Source organism: Egretta garzetta, unplaced genomic scaffold (assembly GCF_000687185.1).
Source record: "Egretta garzetta isolate BGI_Z169 unplaced genomic scaffold, ASM68718v1 scaffold44, whole genome shotgun sequence".
NCBI lineage: Eukaryota > Metazoa > Chordata > Aves > Pelecaniformes > Ardeidae > Egretta > Egretta garzetta.
In genome coordinates, this window is record NW_009259490.1 from 6,084 (window position 1) to 18,045 (window position 11,962).

An 11,962-nucleotide genomic window follows, 5' to 3' on the forward strand; every position below is an offset into this window, starting at 1 on the left:
GCTATGCTTCTAGGCTGAGGTCCCAAGGCACACGCCCTGGATGCCAAACACGCGCTGCGCTTTGCCAGTTGGTTTCCACTCTCGTTTCTACCCTTTTTGAACACCAGCCCGAGTCTGACAGTGACTCACATCAGCTTAATCCTACCTCCAGAGGCAGGAATAATTGTATCCCCATCTGGAGCAACAACACAGCACCACAATACAAAGGTTTTAAGGCATGAAGCAAAGAGCATCACATTCATGGGAAACTACCTAGAGGGTCAGCTAAGGACTGCATTCCCTGCAGCCCAAATTTTGCTTGAATACCAGAACGAGGCAAGCCTGTTCCCTTGGAAGACGTGGCAGAAATCTGTACGCAATGGAAAGAAACAAGATCTGACAACGCATCGTTAAAAATCCACTAACAAGGGGGTTTGCTTTGTTTCTTTTTTTTTTATTGTTTTTAAATATCTCTTTTTTTTTTTCTTTCCAGGAGTCATTATGTCCGACTCCATTAACATTCAGGTAAACAAGTGAAAGAACAACAGATGGGCATGATCTTGTAGCGCGGGCACAGCCGCCGGGAGCAGGGCTCGCCTTTCTTCGCAGCAGCTGAACATCGCTCTCCCTCGCCCGGCATTCCCTCCCTCTCCGCACCGGCATGGGCGATGGCCGGTGGCTGCCGTGGGACGTTCCTGCTTCCAACGCAGCGAGGGCAGAGAAAGGCAGGCAGTTGTGGGATCACAGCACTCAGCCTTCCCCCCTTGCTCTCAGCCAGGCTTGCCCCTGATGGTGCGGAGGGGCAGGCGGTGGCATTACCAAACCATCAGCAAAAATCAGACCAGCCCCCGGCCGGATGGCAACAGAGGGCATTTTGGGCCATTTTTGGTCACGTCAGGAGGGTGTGCGCAGTACTGCCACTGCAGCCCCCCTGAATTTCAGCACACTCACCCTATTTTGCAACCCACATTAGCTCCCCCACAGCTGTGCCCCCCTTCCTTTGGGGGTGGGGGGTGGGGGCACAATCGCAGCAGCCACTGCTGCCTTCCCTCAGCACCATTCTGGATGCGTCCCCAGCCTGCCTGCAGGCCCCCCTCCCAGAGGCTGGAAAAACCCATGCTGTTGAAGCCTGGTTTCAAAAAGCATCCTGGTGTTAAGGTTACTGGTTGTAAAACTGCAGCGGTTCATCACACTATGCACACTATGAGAAACGTTTATTAAATCGATTTTTGTTTCATTTCTTTAAAAAAAAAAAAGGCAGAAAGAAGTTAAACACACTGCTTTGTGGCATGCTCCACAGTATGAAAAAATCCCAAGCATTCAGTTAAGCTGTCAGCGGCTCTGTTTGACCTTTCGATGTGGTCTTTGAACTAAGACCTGGGCAGTTGAGTCTTCTCCTCCCCGCCTCAGCTCACAGCCATTTCCTCAGCTGTCACTAGCTCTGGGAGGACGCGGCCCTGGAGAGGGAGGGCTTTGTATTTACAGCCCACAGTTTCATCCGTAGTTTGGTTTTTGGGGGTGCGGAGGGGAGCAGGCTGGGGCCCCCTGTTGCACACACAAATGCGAAGGAATGCAGAAGAGGGTCTGAGGCAGGGCAGGGGTCCAACCTAGTGGTTTTTTCCCCCTTCTCCTCAGGCAGCTTTGGGACCGACCAGCTGGCAGAAGAGCCCTGTCACTTTTGGATCCCGAGTGGTTGCAACATGGCGCGTCCCCTCGGCCCTTCACAGCTCCCTCCCTAGTTTGTTTTAACTCGGGTCCAACTTCACAGGGGGCCGGACTGGAGGAGACCCAAGGGGGCCGTTATTTTCTGTGAGGGTTTCTCAGCTACTTCATCCTTCTTAAGCACGACGGTTCCTCTCTGTCCCTCTTCTGCCAGGGCTGACCCCTCCTGCTACAGCTGACGACCGTTCCATCAAAGGTGGGGACTCTCAGCTAGTAACGCTAGGGAAAGCATTGCCCTCTCCCTTCAAACTCTTTCTGTCCCCTCCCACGACCTCCCCAGCCGCTCGCTGTTCCTTTCCCACAGCACCTTTCCCGCAGCAGCCGCAGGGACAAGAGGTGGCCCAGGGAGCTGCCTCTGGAACTCCCCACAGTGACAAGCCACCTCCAAAATAAGCCAAAGAGTAAACTGCAGCCTGTGCGGGAACATGGTCGAAGCAAACCTCCTGCTCTTCTTCCTCCCACAGCTCCCGGACTCCCTCTCCAAGCACCACTTTCTCCCAGTTGCTCCTGCCTGGGACAGCCCAGAGCCCTAAAGCTACGGCATCCAAGGACACACCTGACCTGCATCGAGACCCCGTCCGTCTTCAAACAGAGCTCCGGCTACATACACAGCATCAACTGAATACTGAACAATATCAAAAATACAGTATAAGGAAAGAAAACAGAACTGAAATGCTTAATGGCATATTTATACACATTTATCAACAGTCAACAAAAAAGGCGGCAAGTTACACATCCATTCTGTATGCTACCGATCCCGATGCACATATATGTAAACACACATGCTTGGTTGATGCGTATACATATAGCCACATAACAGAGTAGATGACCTGAAGGAGCTACGCCGGGGGGCAGGGGAAGGGGTTACCTCCTGCAAAACCTCGTCTCATTCTCGACGTGCACAACGTGGACATTCAGGGCAGTGTTGCTTTAAGGCTATTGCTAAGGCTGAATCTTTTCTTGTCCAACCCCTCAACCCGAAGTTCTGTTGAAGCACTTCCTCCTCTTACCCAGCACAACTTGAGATATATATATATATATATATGTATTTACCTATATACTTTTTAAAGGCCCTATAACACTAAAAGGCAGGAAGAGGAAAGGGGGGAGCGGAAGGGGGGAAAAGCCCCAGTGCAGGAATTTCCTATCCTTTAGCGGCCACGGCAGCCACGTGCAGTGGACACAGTACAAGTTTAAAATGATCATGGGTCTCCCTCCCTGTCCGATCTGAAGCTCTTCACTGCAACGAAGGGGGAGAGCAAAATAGTTTAAGAAAGAAATATTCCTGAAGTGGGGAAGGTGATCGCTATTCCCAACTCCTCCCCTTACCTCCTTTGAGGTGGCAAAGAGCTGTGAGATACTGTTCATTTCCAGCTCAAGTGCCCATACGGCTAAGGAAAAGGCTTTGCTTAAAAATATATATCTATAGAACTATACATATAGATCATCTTTTTAGAGAGACTCTGATTTTATTACATAGCTCCTGGGTCACTTCCCCCCTCTATCTACATGGTAACGGAGCGGCATACAACAGAAGCCACGTACATCGAATTGGCAACCAAAGCTTACCAGGTTACAAGAAAGTGTTCCAACTGGTGCGATCTAAAATCCTGAATTCCCTTGCTTTGATAAGCTGATCTCCTGCCGTTGATGTGACTGGAAGTGGAAGGTCTTAAAATAATTAAGCTTTTTTTTTTTTATTTTTCTCTTTTTTTTTCTTTTTTTGCAAAATCAGGTTATGCCAATTTCCCAGCAATGTTACAGTGTGCGACAACATGCTGTAAGGAAGGAAAATTCCACTGAACGAGAGAGTGATGCAAAGATGAAATTTTAAACACGCGTGCATATGGCTGGGAACCCCCAGGCGTCATCCTGCAATACAGAAATGCAGGATTTCTAAGGTTCAGGACTTTTCTTTAAAAAAAGTTTTCTTCTTTTCTCCACTATCATTTGTATGCAAGTATTAGCTTAACAGTGGAAACTCAGTACAGAACTAGACACTCCCCAAAACATACGCCTATAAAGAAACATTGAAGGACATTGAAAAACTGACTCAATTTTCAGTTTGCTATGTTTGACAAACTGGGATTAAAATTCGCCCCCAGCAACCGACCCTTTAAATACAACAAATCAATGGAAATGAGCCAATTTATAAAGTTATAGTCCAAAGAAAAAAAACCCCACAAAACCAAAAAGCCAAAACCATCCCCGCTCCTTCAGAGAGTAAAAAAATTTGACTTCTGTTAAGGATTGACCTAGCAATGCAAACAGGTCAGAGAGGAGCAATGTGCTGGCATTTCCCCCGGGACACATCGCACCCAGGCAACAGGGGCTGCTTCCTCTCCTCTTCTCTTCTCTCCTCTCTCCCAGGCTTCAGGCCGCCAGCCAGGCTTCCCTACGGACAGCTTGGAAACGCCAGGGAGTTGGGGTGATGGTAGGAAAAGATGAGTACAAATGAATAAAAATGCTAAATCCTGCTTCAGCACCCAATTATGTGTATAAAAAAAGTCAGTGTTGAAAAAGAGAGTAAAAACCAAGGCAAAGTTTTCTGCTAACAGGCTGCAGCCTTCTCTTCTGTACATCTTCCACCAGCGTTATTTCTGAGTTACGGGGGGTGGGGAAGGGGGAAGGAAGGACCTGATCTCCTGCTACAGCAGCTTTCCCCATCACACAAAACTGATGTGTAACTAACTCAGCCACAAGGATACGGGAAAGTTTTATTTATTAAAAAAAAAAAAAGTACTTAAAAATAAAAATGATAAGTACTGTATGGTAATATTGGAAGTATTTATATACATAGTTTTCTTTATCTTTTGTCGAAATGTCTCCTGGTCACTTGGTGGCACTTGGGCTCCCCTCTAGCGCCGTCCGCCCTGCTCCCCCCTTCCCCTCCCCGGCTCTCACAGCTCAGTAGACGGAGCTGTTCCTTATGCCACAGCACAGCACCATGCTCAGGATCATTTCGAAGATCTGTCGGGAGACACAGGGGCACCAGTGAGGCACCGAACAGTACGATGCAGGCGCTCCCCCCCATCCCAAGGTCCCCCACTCCACATAAACACTCTCATGCCAGAGATAAGAGCAGAGATGCTATGGCTTCACTGCTGTTTTCATGAGGAGTTGGCCAATTTGAGATAAGATGACGTTCTCCCCCTCTCTGGCTGCCAGCTACGCAGAAAACGCTTTGAGATCCCCCCGGCATTACAGCCCAGCCTGCGCGCAGCCGCTGAGCTACCGGCCCACGCCACCCACCACTCAGCGGGGAGCAAACCCACCGTGGCCAAGACAGCAAACCCCCTCCCACCACAGACCCTGGTGACAAAACACGACAGCCTGAGAAACCAGTGGGTTTGGAGACAGCGAGGAGGCTCGACAGCGATCTGCCCTTCTGGACAGGGTTGTGGGTGCTCCTGCTTTAACCGTGGTCACCAGGTGCCTGCGCTAACACCCTGACCCCCCCCAAGGGATGACGAAACCCTTGTCCCTGATCAGCTGGGGCATAGAGGGCTGGCGCCGCACGCCTGAGCCGCAGGGGCACCCGGAGGCAAGGGATGGATCTGGCCCAAGTGGAACAGGACCAGGACACCCCAAGGTGGCTTCTCCCTGCCCCACAACAGCAAGGCGCTGCACAGTCACACTTACCATGATCACGGCGACCACGATGGCAGCGATACCAATCAGGTACAGCTTCCCAGAGAACAGCTCATCGATTTTTTTGTGGCAGTTCGAGAACTGAAGCAGAGAAGCAAACCAGTCAGAGACCTGCTTTCCCCTCGCCCGCCCCCCGCACCCAGAAAGGCAGGACTGCTTCCCCCCGGTCCCGCTCATGTCCCTGGGCCCTGCCTCTAGGACTTCCCACCAGACTTCACCCCTCCGCACTTGCCAGCCCCCTCAAGCAGGAACGGCAAAGGAAGAACCGACGGGAACCTCCGACATCCCTCTACACCACCCCCAAATAAAGGAAATCTCTATCCCTTATCTAATTCCCAATAAATCCCCAAATTTCCCCGGCAGCCAAGTTTCCTCGCAGGAGCTGCGCTGACTGAAGAGCAGCTGTGCCTACCTCGAGAGGGTTTTTCAGGAAGGAGTCCTTCTTTGAGCAGAGGTCATCTCTCCACAGAGAAGCGATAACTTCTGTTGCACTATCAGGACCGCAGCAGTCCAGCTACACAAAGAGGGGGGAAAAAAAAACCCCCAATCAACAACCCAGCATTAGCAGACAGCAAACGCCTATGCACATGCAGTGCTCTCCCCACCATTAAACATCCTTGACCAAGGAGGCATCTTGGAAGGGGAAACAAGGGAAGGGGCAGTAATTCTCCAAATTCTTTTCTCCTATCCATCAGCAGTTGCTTTGGCCAACTGCACATAGCCTAAGCAGAGCGTGCAGCAAGACCATTGGCATCTTACCGTTTCATGAAAGGTCTTCACTACAGCTTTCGCGTTGTTGCCTGTGTCCGCTTCTGCCATGAGCGCTTGTTGAAACGCTTGATCGTAGAACTGCTTCACATCTTTGGCTATCTAGGAAAGACAGGGGAAAGACTCCCTTTCAGCCAGAGGAGGAAGAGGAAATGCATCCAGCAGATGTGCCTGAAGGGGACAGGTTCCCCGTAATGGCACTTGCAGGTAGATGAGCAGTTTTTAAATAGGTTTGGGCCCCGTTTATTTGCACAGGTGCATGAAAAAAGGCCTGCCTTTCATAGGGCTCAAGCCCCTCAAGCCATAGCGTGTTACGAGCAGCAAGCATTAAGAACCTCATCCACCAGCCAGCAGGTTCCAGCCAACACTATCCAAGCGCTCCGCAAACTCTCTCTAGCAGGCAAAGACAGCCAAGGGCCGGGGGTGAACCATGAGATCTGAGATAGCCTTCATCCCGCACGGATTCGCTGTTGGGCTCAGGGAGGCAGGGACGGCTTGTTCTGAACCATCCGACACGGGGAGACAAAGCAAGCAGGCAACAGGTTCCCCACCGAGGCCGCAGAGGCAGGACACGCTGGGGATGTCAGGAGGAGGTGGCCGGGCACCTCGGCTCGCTGTCTGGCTCAGCGGGGATGGCAGGAATTTGGGAGAGACTGCACACTGAAGCCTAGTGAGGCAGCTCATTTGGGTCAGGAAGCTTAGGTGCCTTTAGCTGGATGTCAAACTCTGGTTGGGTCCCTACCTGGAGCTGGGCACCCCCATCCTGTAAATGGTTATATGAGAAGTCTCATCCATACTCTAGCCCTGTCACCTGGGCTGGTAAACTGCAGCCACTCTTGGGTCCACAATGCAAAAAAAAAAACCCCTCATTTTCAGGGAAACTGGCCTTGGGGCTTCTCCTCTAACACCCTCCAATAATTTGGGAGAGAGAGATGAAAGCAGGACATGCAAGAGAAGCAAAAGAAAAAAAAATATGAGTAAATACGAAAGGGAAAATGCTTTCCAGAACATCTGCTCTTGGCTGCGCAGGCTGCATTAGCACGCAAGAAAAGAAACTGCAGAAAGAAGGAGCGTGATTTCAATCAATTATCCCAGCATTTCTCCATCACTGCTCAAAAAAGTTTGCTTTGGAGGGCAATGTTCTCCGATCGAACCATTTGATTGTGGTACATGGGGGGGAAAAAAAAAAAATAATCCTACATCTTGCCTCCCTATCCTGTATCTAAAGCATCTCCAGGAACGCAGGCTGAGGGCTCCAGCTCCATGGAAGGGCATCCTGTGCCTGCATGTTAGGAGAGGACTGTCCCCCCAAGGGGCTGCAAACCCAGGTGGAATGGAGTCCCCGCTGGGAGCAGCCCTCGGTGGCTGGGATCATTCAGCGCAGCCCTCCCAGCCCGTGTTGCTCCCGAGATGCCCCCAGCCGAGGCCAGGAGAAGGAAGCCACCTGCCTTGTCAGCAGGGACTTCCAAACAGCCCATTCATCATCAAGGCTGCAAAAGCAGCTGAGGCCAACAGACTGCCACCGTTCATTTTAAACTGCAAAATTAATTTTAGGGGCTGAGGTCATGGCTCTAATCCTAAATTTCTCAGCTTTATGCTCTGATGGCCAAGCGCCTTCTCCCCAGCGTGGAATGCAACAGCCATGGGGTCCCTCCTTAACTCAGGCATCACTGTTTTTGCTGTCGGTTCAGTCGCACATCTTGGACGCTTCAGGATTCACAAACTAACATCTGCAGGAGGCACAACCCCTCTGCAAAGGTTAATTAGCTTGCCAAAGTTGCTAGGAAACAGCACCCTGCCTGCATAATAATATGTTTAGCCACGGAAGAGTTTATCCCGGTGAAGTCATGCTCTCTCTGGTGAATGACTACAAGGGTGTTCCCGTTCGCGGCCGAGCTGGTCATCTGTGGCCTACCCGCGTGTGAAAGCTGAGCAGGCCACCACCTACTCACACAGCTGGCTTACATCTCGTAGGAAAGTAAACACATTTCCTACTCTGCCAGAGAGTCTAACCTTGGCTTTGAGCACACGCAGTCCCCTTCTCTCCTCCAAACGCTCGACGACTGAGCCATCACCACCCAGCCCACTGCTTGCTGCAGCACGGCCATGGTTCCCATGCACTGATAGTTTTGCTCTTCGAGACCAAACTCTGCATGTGTGGGAGCACGCGAGACCGTGGTGAAGAGAAGGCGAGCAGGAAGGGAAGGTTGAGAAGCTGAAATGTTCAGTCCTACCCTTTAGCTAAACCCCTCCAGCCAGAGGACCTCATCCCAGCAGTCCCTAGCAGGGTGCCTGGGACAGACACAGGACTTCTAGCCCTCGCACGTCCACAGCGTACTGAGCAGCAGCAAGCCCAGTCCCGGCGGACGAGCAGCCCGCAACAGGTTGGATGCTACTGGCAAGGAGCAGGAAGCATCAAGCAATCCCGTTAGCACGGACGCAGGCTCCCCCTGTGTGGTATTCCCTCACTTTGGGGCCGTGTGGCTGGATTTGCTCCTTGCTCTCTGGCACCCAGGATGTGCAGGTGGCTTTCCTTCACGGCTTCATACATGAATTGGCTCACACTGTGGCTGACAGCGTGGCAGCGAGGAGGAGACACAGGCGACAGGGCTATTTTTATTCCAGACATTGCACTATATACCCGTAAGGGGCAGCTGCTACCATCAAGTGCTCACATTTAAAGTTCATCAGCCCCAGCCAAGAGGAGTTAGGTGACCTGCCCGGGTCACACGGCTAATCCAAGCCCCCATGACTTCAGGCCGGGAGCAGCTTGCAAGCAAAAGATCCAGGATCTGCTGCAGTTCTGCCCCCACCTCCCAGCCCCACAAACACCGAAACCTGAGTTGTCTTACTTGGTCTTTGTTGACAAATCCCCAGATTCCAGCCGCAACTTCGCAGGCAAACAGGATCACCAGGCAAGTGAAGAACTGGAGAGGCAAATCAAGAGAGGGACACTTAGCATACCTGGCTACAGGCAAAAGCAGCAATTAGGTGGGTAGAGGTGTGGAGTGGCACTTAGAATCATAGAACCGTTTAGCTTGGAAAACACCTTTAAGATCCTCAAGTCCAACCGTTAACCTAACCCTGCCATCCCACCACTAAACCATGTCCCTAGGCACCTCATCTACCCGTCTTTTAAATACTTCCAGGGGTGGGGACTCAACCACATCCCTGGGCAGCCCATTCCAGAGCCTGACAGCCCTTTCGGTGAAAGGGTTCAGAGATGAGATCAGAGCAAGGTGTCGCCTGACTTCGAACCATTTTATCTCTCATACGTGTGCTCAGCCCAAACACATTTTCCTGTAACTCATCAGATGCGACCCCACATCCAGGCTTCCCACTGGGATGGCTGAGCGGGTTTTAGCTGAGGCCTTCCCACACAGGCAGGGGCAGGGATGAGGGTGCCCTGGGCACCAGGAGACACATTGCTCCTCTTCATGCCCCCACAAGAGCGTCCAAACAAGCTTCTTGCTCTGCCACAGATGCTCCGGGGATGGGAATTGCCAGTGCAGGGTTAAAAGCACATTTCAGCTGCCGAGGAGCCGCAGGGCGTCAGGGTGTGATTTATGGCCAGCTCTCTTGGCATCCACAGCCCTGCATGGCTACTGCAGTTTTTTGCATAAATACTAACACTGATGTTTTCCCACAGTCCCGCCCTGTTCGTGCAATTCCAGCGTTCCTCCCTGCCATCCTCCCAAAGCCTCCCTCCGTCTTTTTGTTCCGATCCTGGGAACACGTTGTGACGATCAGTCTGTTAGACTGGGAATGGGAAGCTGTAAACCTCATACATCACAGTCAAGTGGGAAGACACGGACAGGCATGGTCCAACCGCAGCCAACCTTATCTCCACGACAACATCACCCTCAGCGACTTCTTCCTGAGAAAAGCCCCAAGCTGGGAGAGTTGTCATGGAAGTAAAGAAGCAGAAGAGGCGAATGCAGTCAGAGGAAGACATAAAATGACGGTACGGGGCAGAACAACAGCCCCTGGATCCTGGGCAGTCTCCATTCCAGACACATTCAGGACATTTTCTTCAACAATCAGAGGAAATGGGAGTTTCCAGAATGATGCTATGACCTGGCTCTCATGTGCAAGAGCGAAGGGTGATCAGCAAAATGGAAACAGGACTATTGACCCGGCAGAGGGAAAGGACTTCCGACATCCTTGTCCAGTCCCAGAACAATGAACTGCTATTTAAACACCTATCTATCCCTGGTTCTCCAGGAACATCTCTAGGGGACTGGGTCCCACATGCTCCCCACGGAATCACATCACCCTAAATCACGGGCGCGAGGCCACTGTAATTCTCTGGTTAAGCACTAGGGCTCACTCTTGCGGTGGGTACCCTCCAATGATGGACGGCTGGCTGCAACACATCAGAGATGCAGCTTGACACTCAGAGAAGGTGGCGGCGTTCCTGGCCTGCTGTTGGGATGTGCCCCTGCCCCTTCCCGGGGGAGCAGCACCCGCTCCATGCCGAGCGGCTCCCTCTTGCCTTCCTTGAGTCTCACCACTCAGCTTCCACACTGCCTTTGGCACGGGATTTTGGTAGCGGGGAGGTTCCTGGTACTTTCCCCTTTTGCAACAAGCCTATAGTCAACTCCATCAGCTGGCTGCAGGAGAGGGGAGAGCGGTTGCTTCCCTGCAACATCCCAGTGACGCTTCCTGGAAATGTCCTTGGAGCACGGTTGGAGCCTTGGCCAGCAGGAAGCGTCACCGCGAGGCGTCTCCAGCCTGCTCTTGGCAAGCCGAGGTGCGAGCAAACAGGGGCAGCGCACAGCAGCTAGAGCTGCTCGTTTCAGTCGAAGCAGCCGGCTCCCCTGTCGGGCCTTGCGTAGGTTGTACCATCTGCCCCTCTAATCCTCTTCCCAACTTCAAGAGGGAGTGAGGGGTAATTCAGGTTCCGTAATTGCTTAACAAAAAAAAAAAAAAAAAGTAATCCAAAGCTGCCAGACCTCGCTACAACAACCCATCAGATTTGCTCACCGGCTCCTCCGATCCTCAGCAGCAGTGACAACGCCTGCAAACTCCTACAGCAGCTCTCATCCGCCCAAGTTCAGGAGTGCTTTATAAAAGCTGGTGAGAAGCATCCCCTGCTTATCGGGAAGCAGACGCAACTAGGGGTGATGCCATCTGCGAGAGCGAGGGGAAGCAGCCCTATTTCCCTCTGTCCCAGTCGAATCCACACCCATGGGTCACTACACCACCACCAAGAATCTTCCAGCCCAAGGAAGCCAAGTCCTTCCAATTTTTTTCCATTTTTTCCGATTTTTTTTTTGTGTGTTTTACCCCTCCAATTTATTTTTTTTTTTAATTTTTTTTGCGTTGACTTTAAAGCTGAACCACATGTGAGAACTCGCTTTAAATAAACGGGTCCCCCTTACCCCCACGGCAAAGGTGGGGCTACACTTTAGACAATTAAGCTCATCCCCTGCCAGGAATCCCAAGCTGCTGCCTCACATCAGGGATGCCTGTAGCACTTCAGTAATGGATTTTCCAGGGTGCACCTAGACATCCTCACTAAGATATTATGGGAAATCTTTGCTGTTGCCTTGTCCAAACAGATAAAAATAGGAGATGATTCCTTGAAAGAACTGGAATCCCCACAGGCAGCCTTGAAACTCAGTGAAAGGGGAAGCTGTAGGGTGCATCAGGTAAGAGAGTTTAGTGGCTGCTTGGTGGGACAGCCAGACCACGCTGGGGAAAAAGGCATGGGGTGGGTGGGTGTGTGTGTGTGTGTGTGTGTGTGTGTTCATTTACAACAGAGAAAGTGAAGCTCCGAGAACCCTGCTGTTCGCACCTCTTCTGCTATGCTGCTGGCTCCAGCCCCTATCCTGCAGCC

At 51.6% G+C, this 11,962-nt stretch overlaps 1 protein-coding gene across 1 annotated transcript in view; it reads right to left on the reverse strand.

Moving 5' to 3' along the window:
• Positions 1 to 522: 522 nt before the first annotated feature.
• The window catches only part of CD81 (CD81 molecule), a 24,996-nt gene continuing 13,556 nt past the window's right edge, over positions 523 to 11,962 (reverse strand). Inside the window, exons 3-7 of the mRNA XM_035892852.1 lie at positions 8,973 to 9,047; positions 6,112 to 6,222; positions 5,765 to 5,866; positions 5,344 to 5,433; positions 523 to 4,671 (exon numbers count right to left, since the gene is read on the reverse strand). Coding sequence (XP_035748745.1) covers positions 4,609 to 4,671; positions 5,344 to 5,433; positions 5,765 to 5,866; positions 6,112 to 6,222; positions 8,973 to 9,047 — 441 coding nt within the window. The 3' untranslated portion in view covers positions 523 to 4,608. The remainder of the gene's footprint in view (positions 4,672 to 5,343; positions 5,434 to 5,764; positions 5,867 to 6,111; positions 6,223 to 8,972; positions 9,048 to 11,962) is intronic.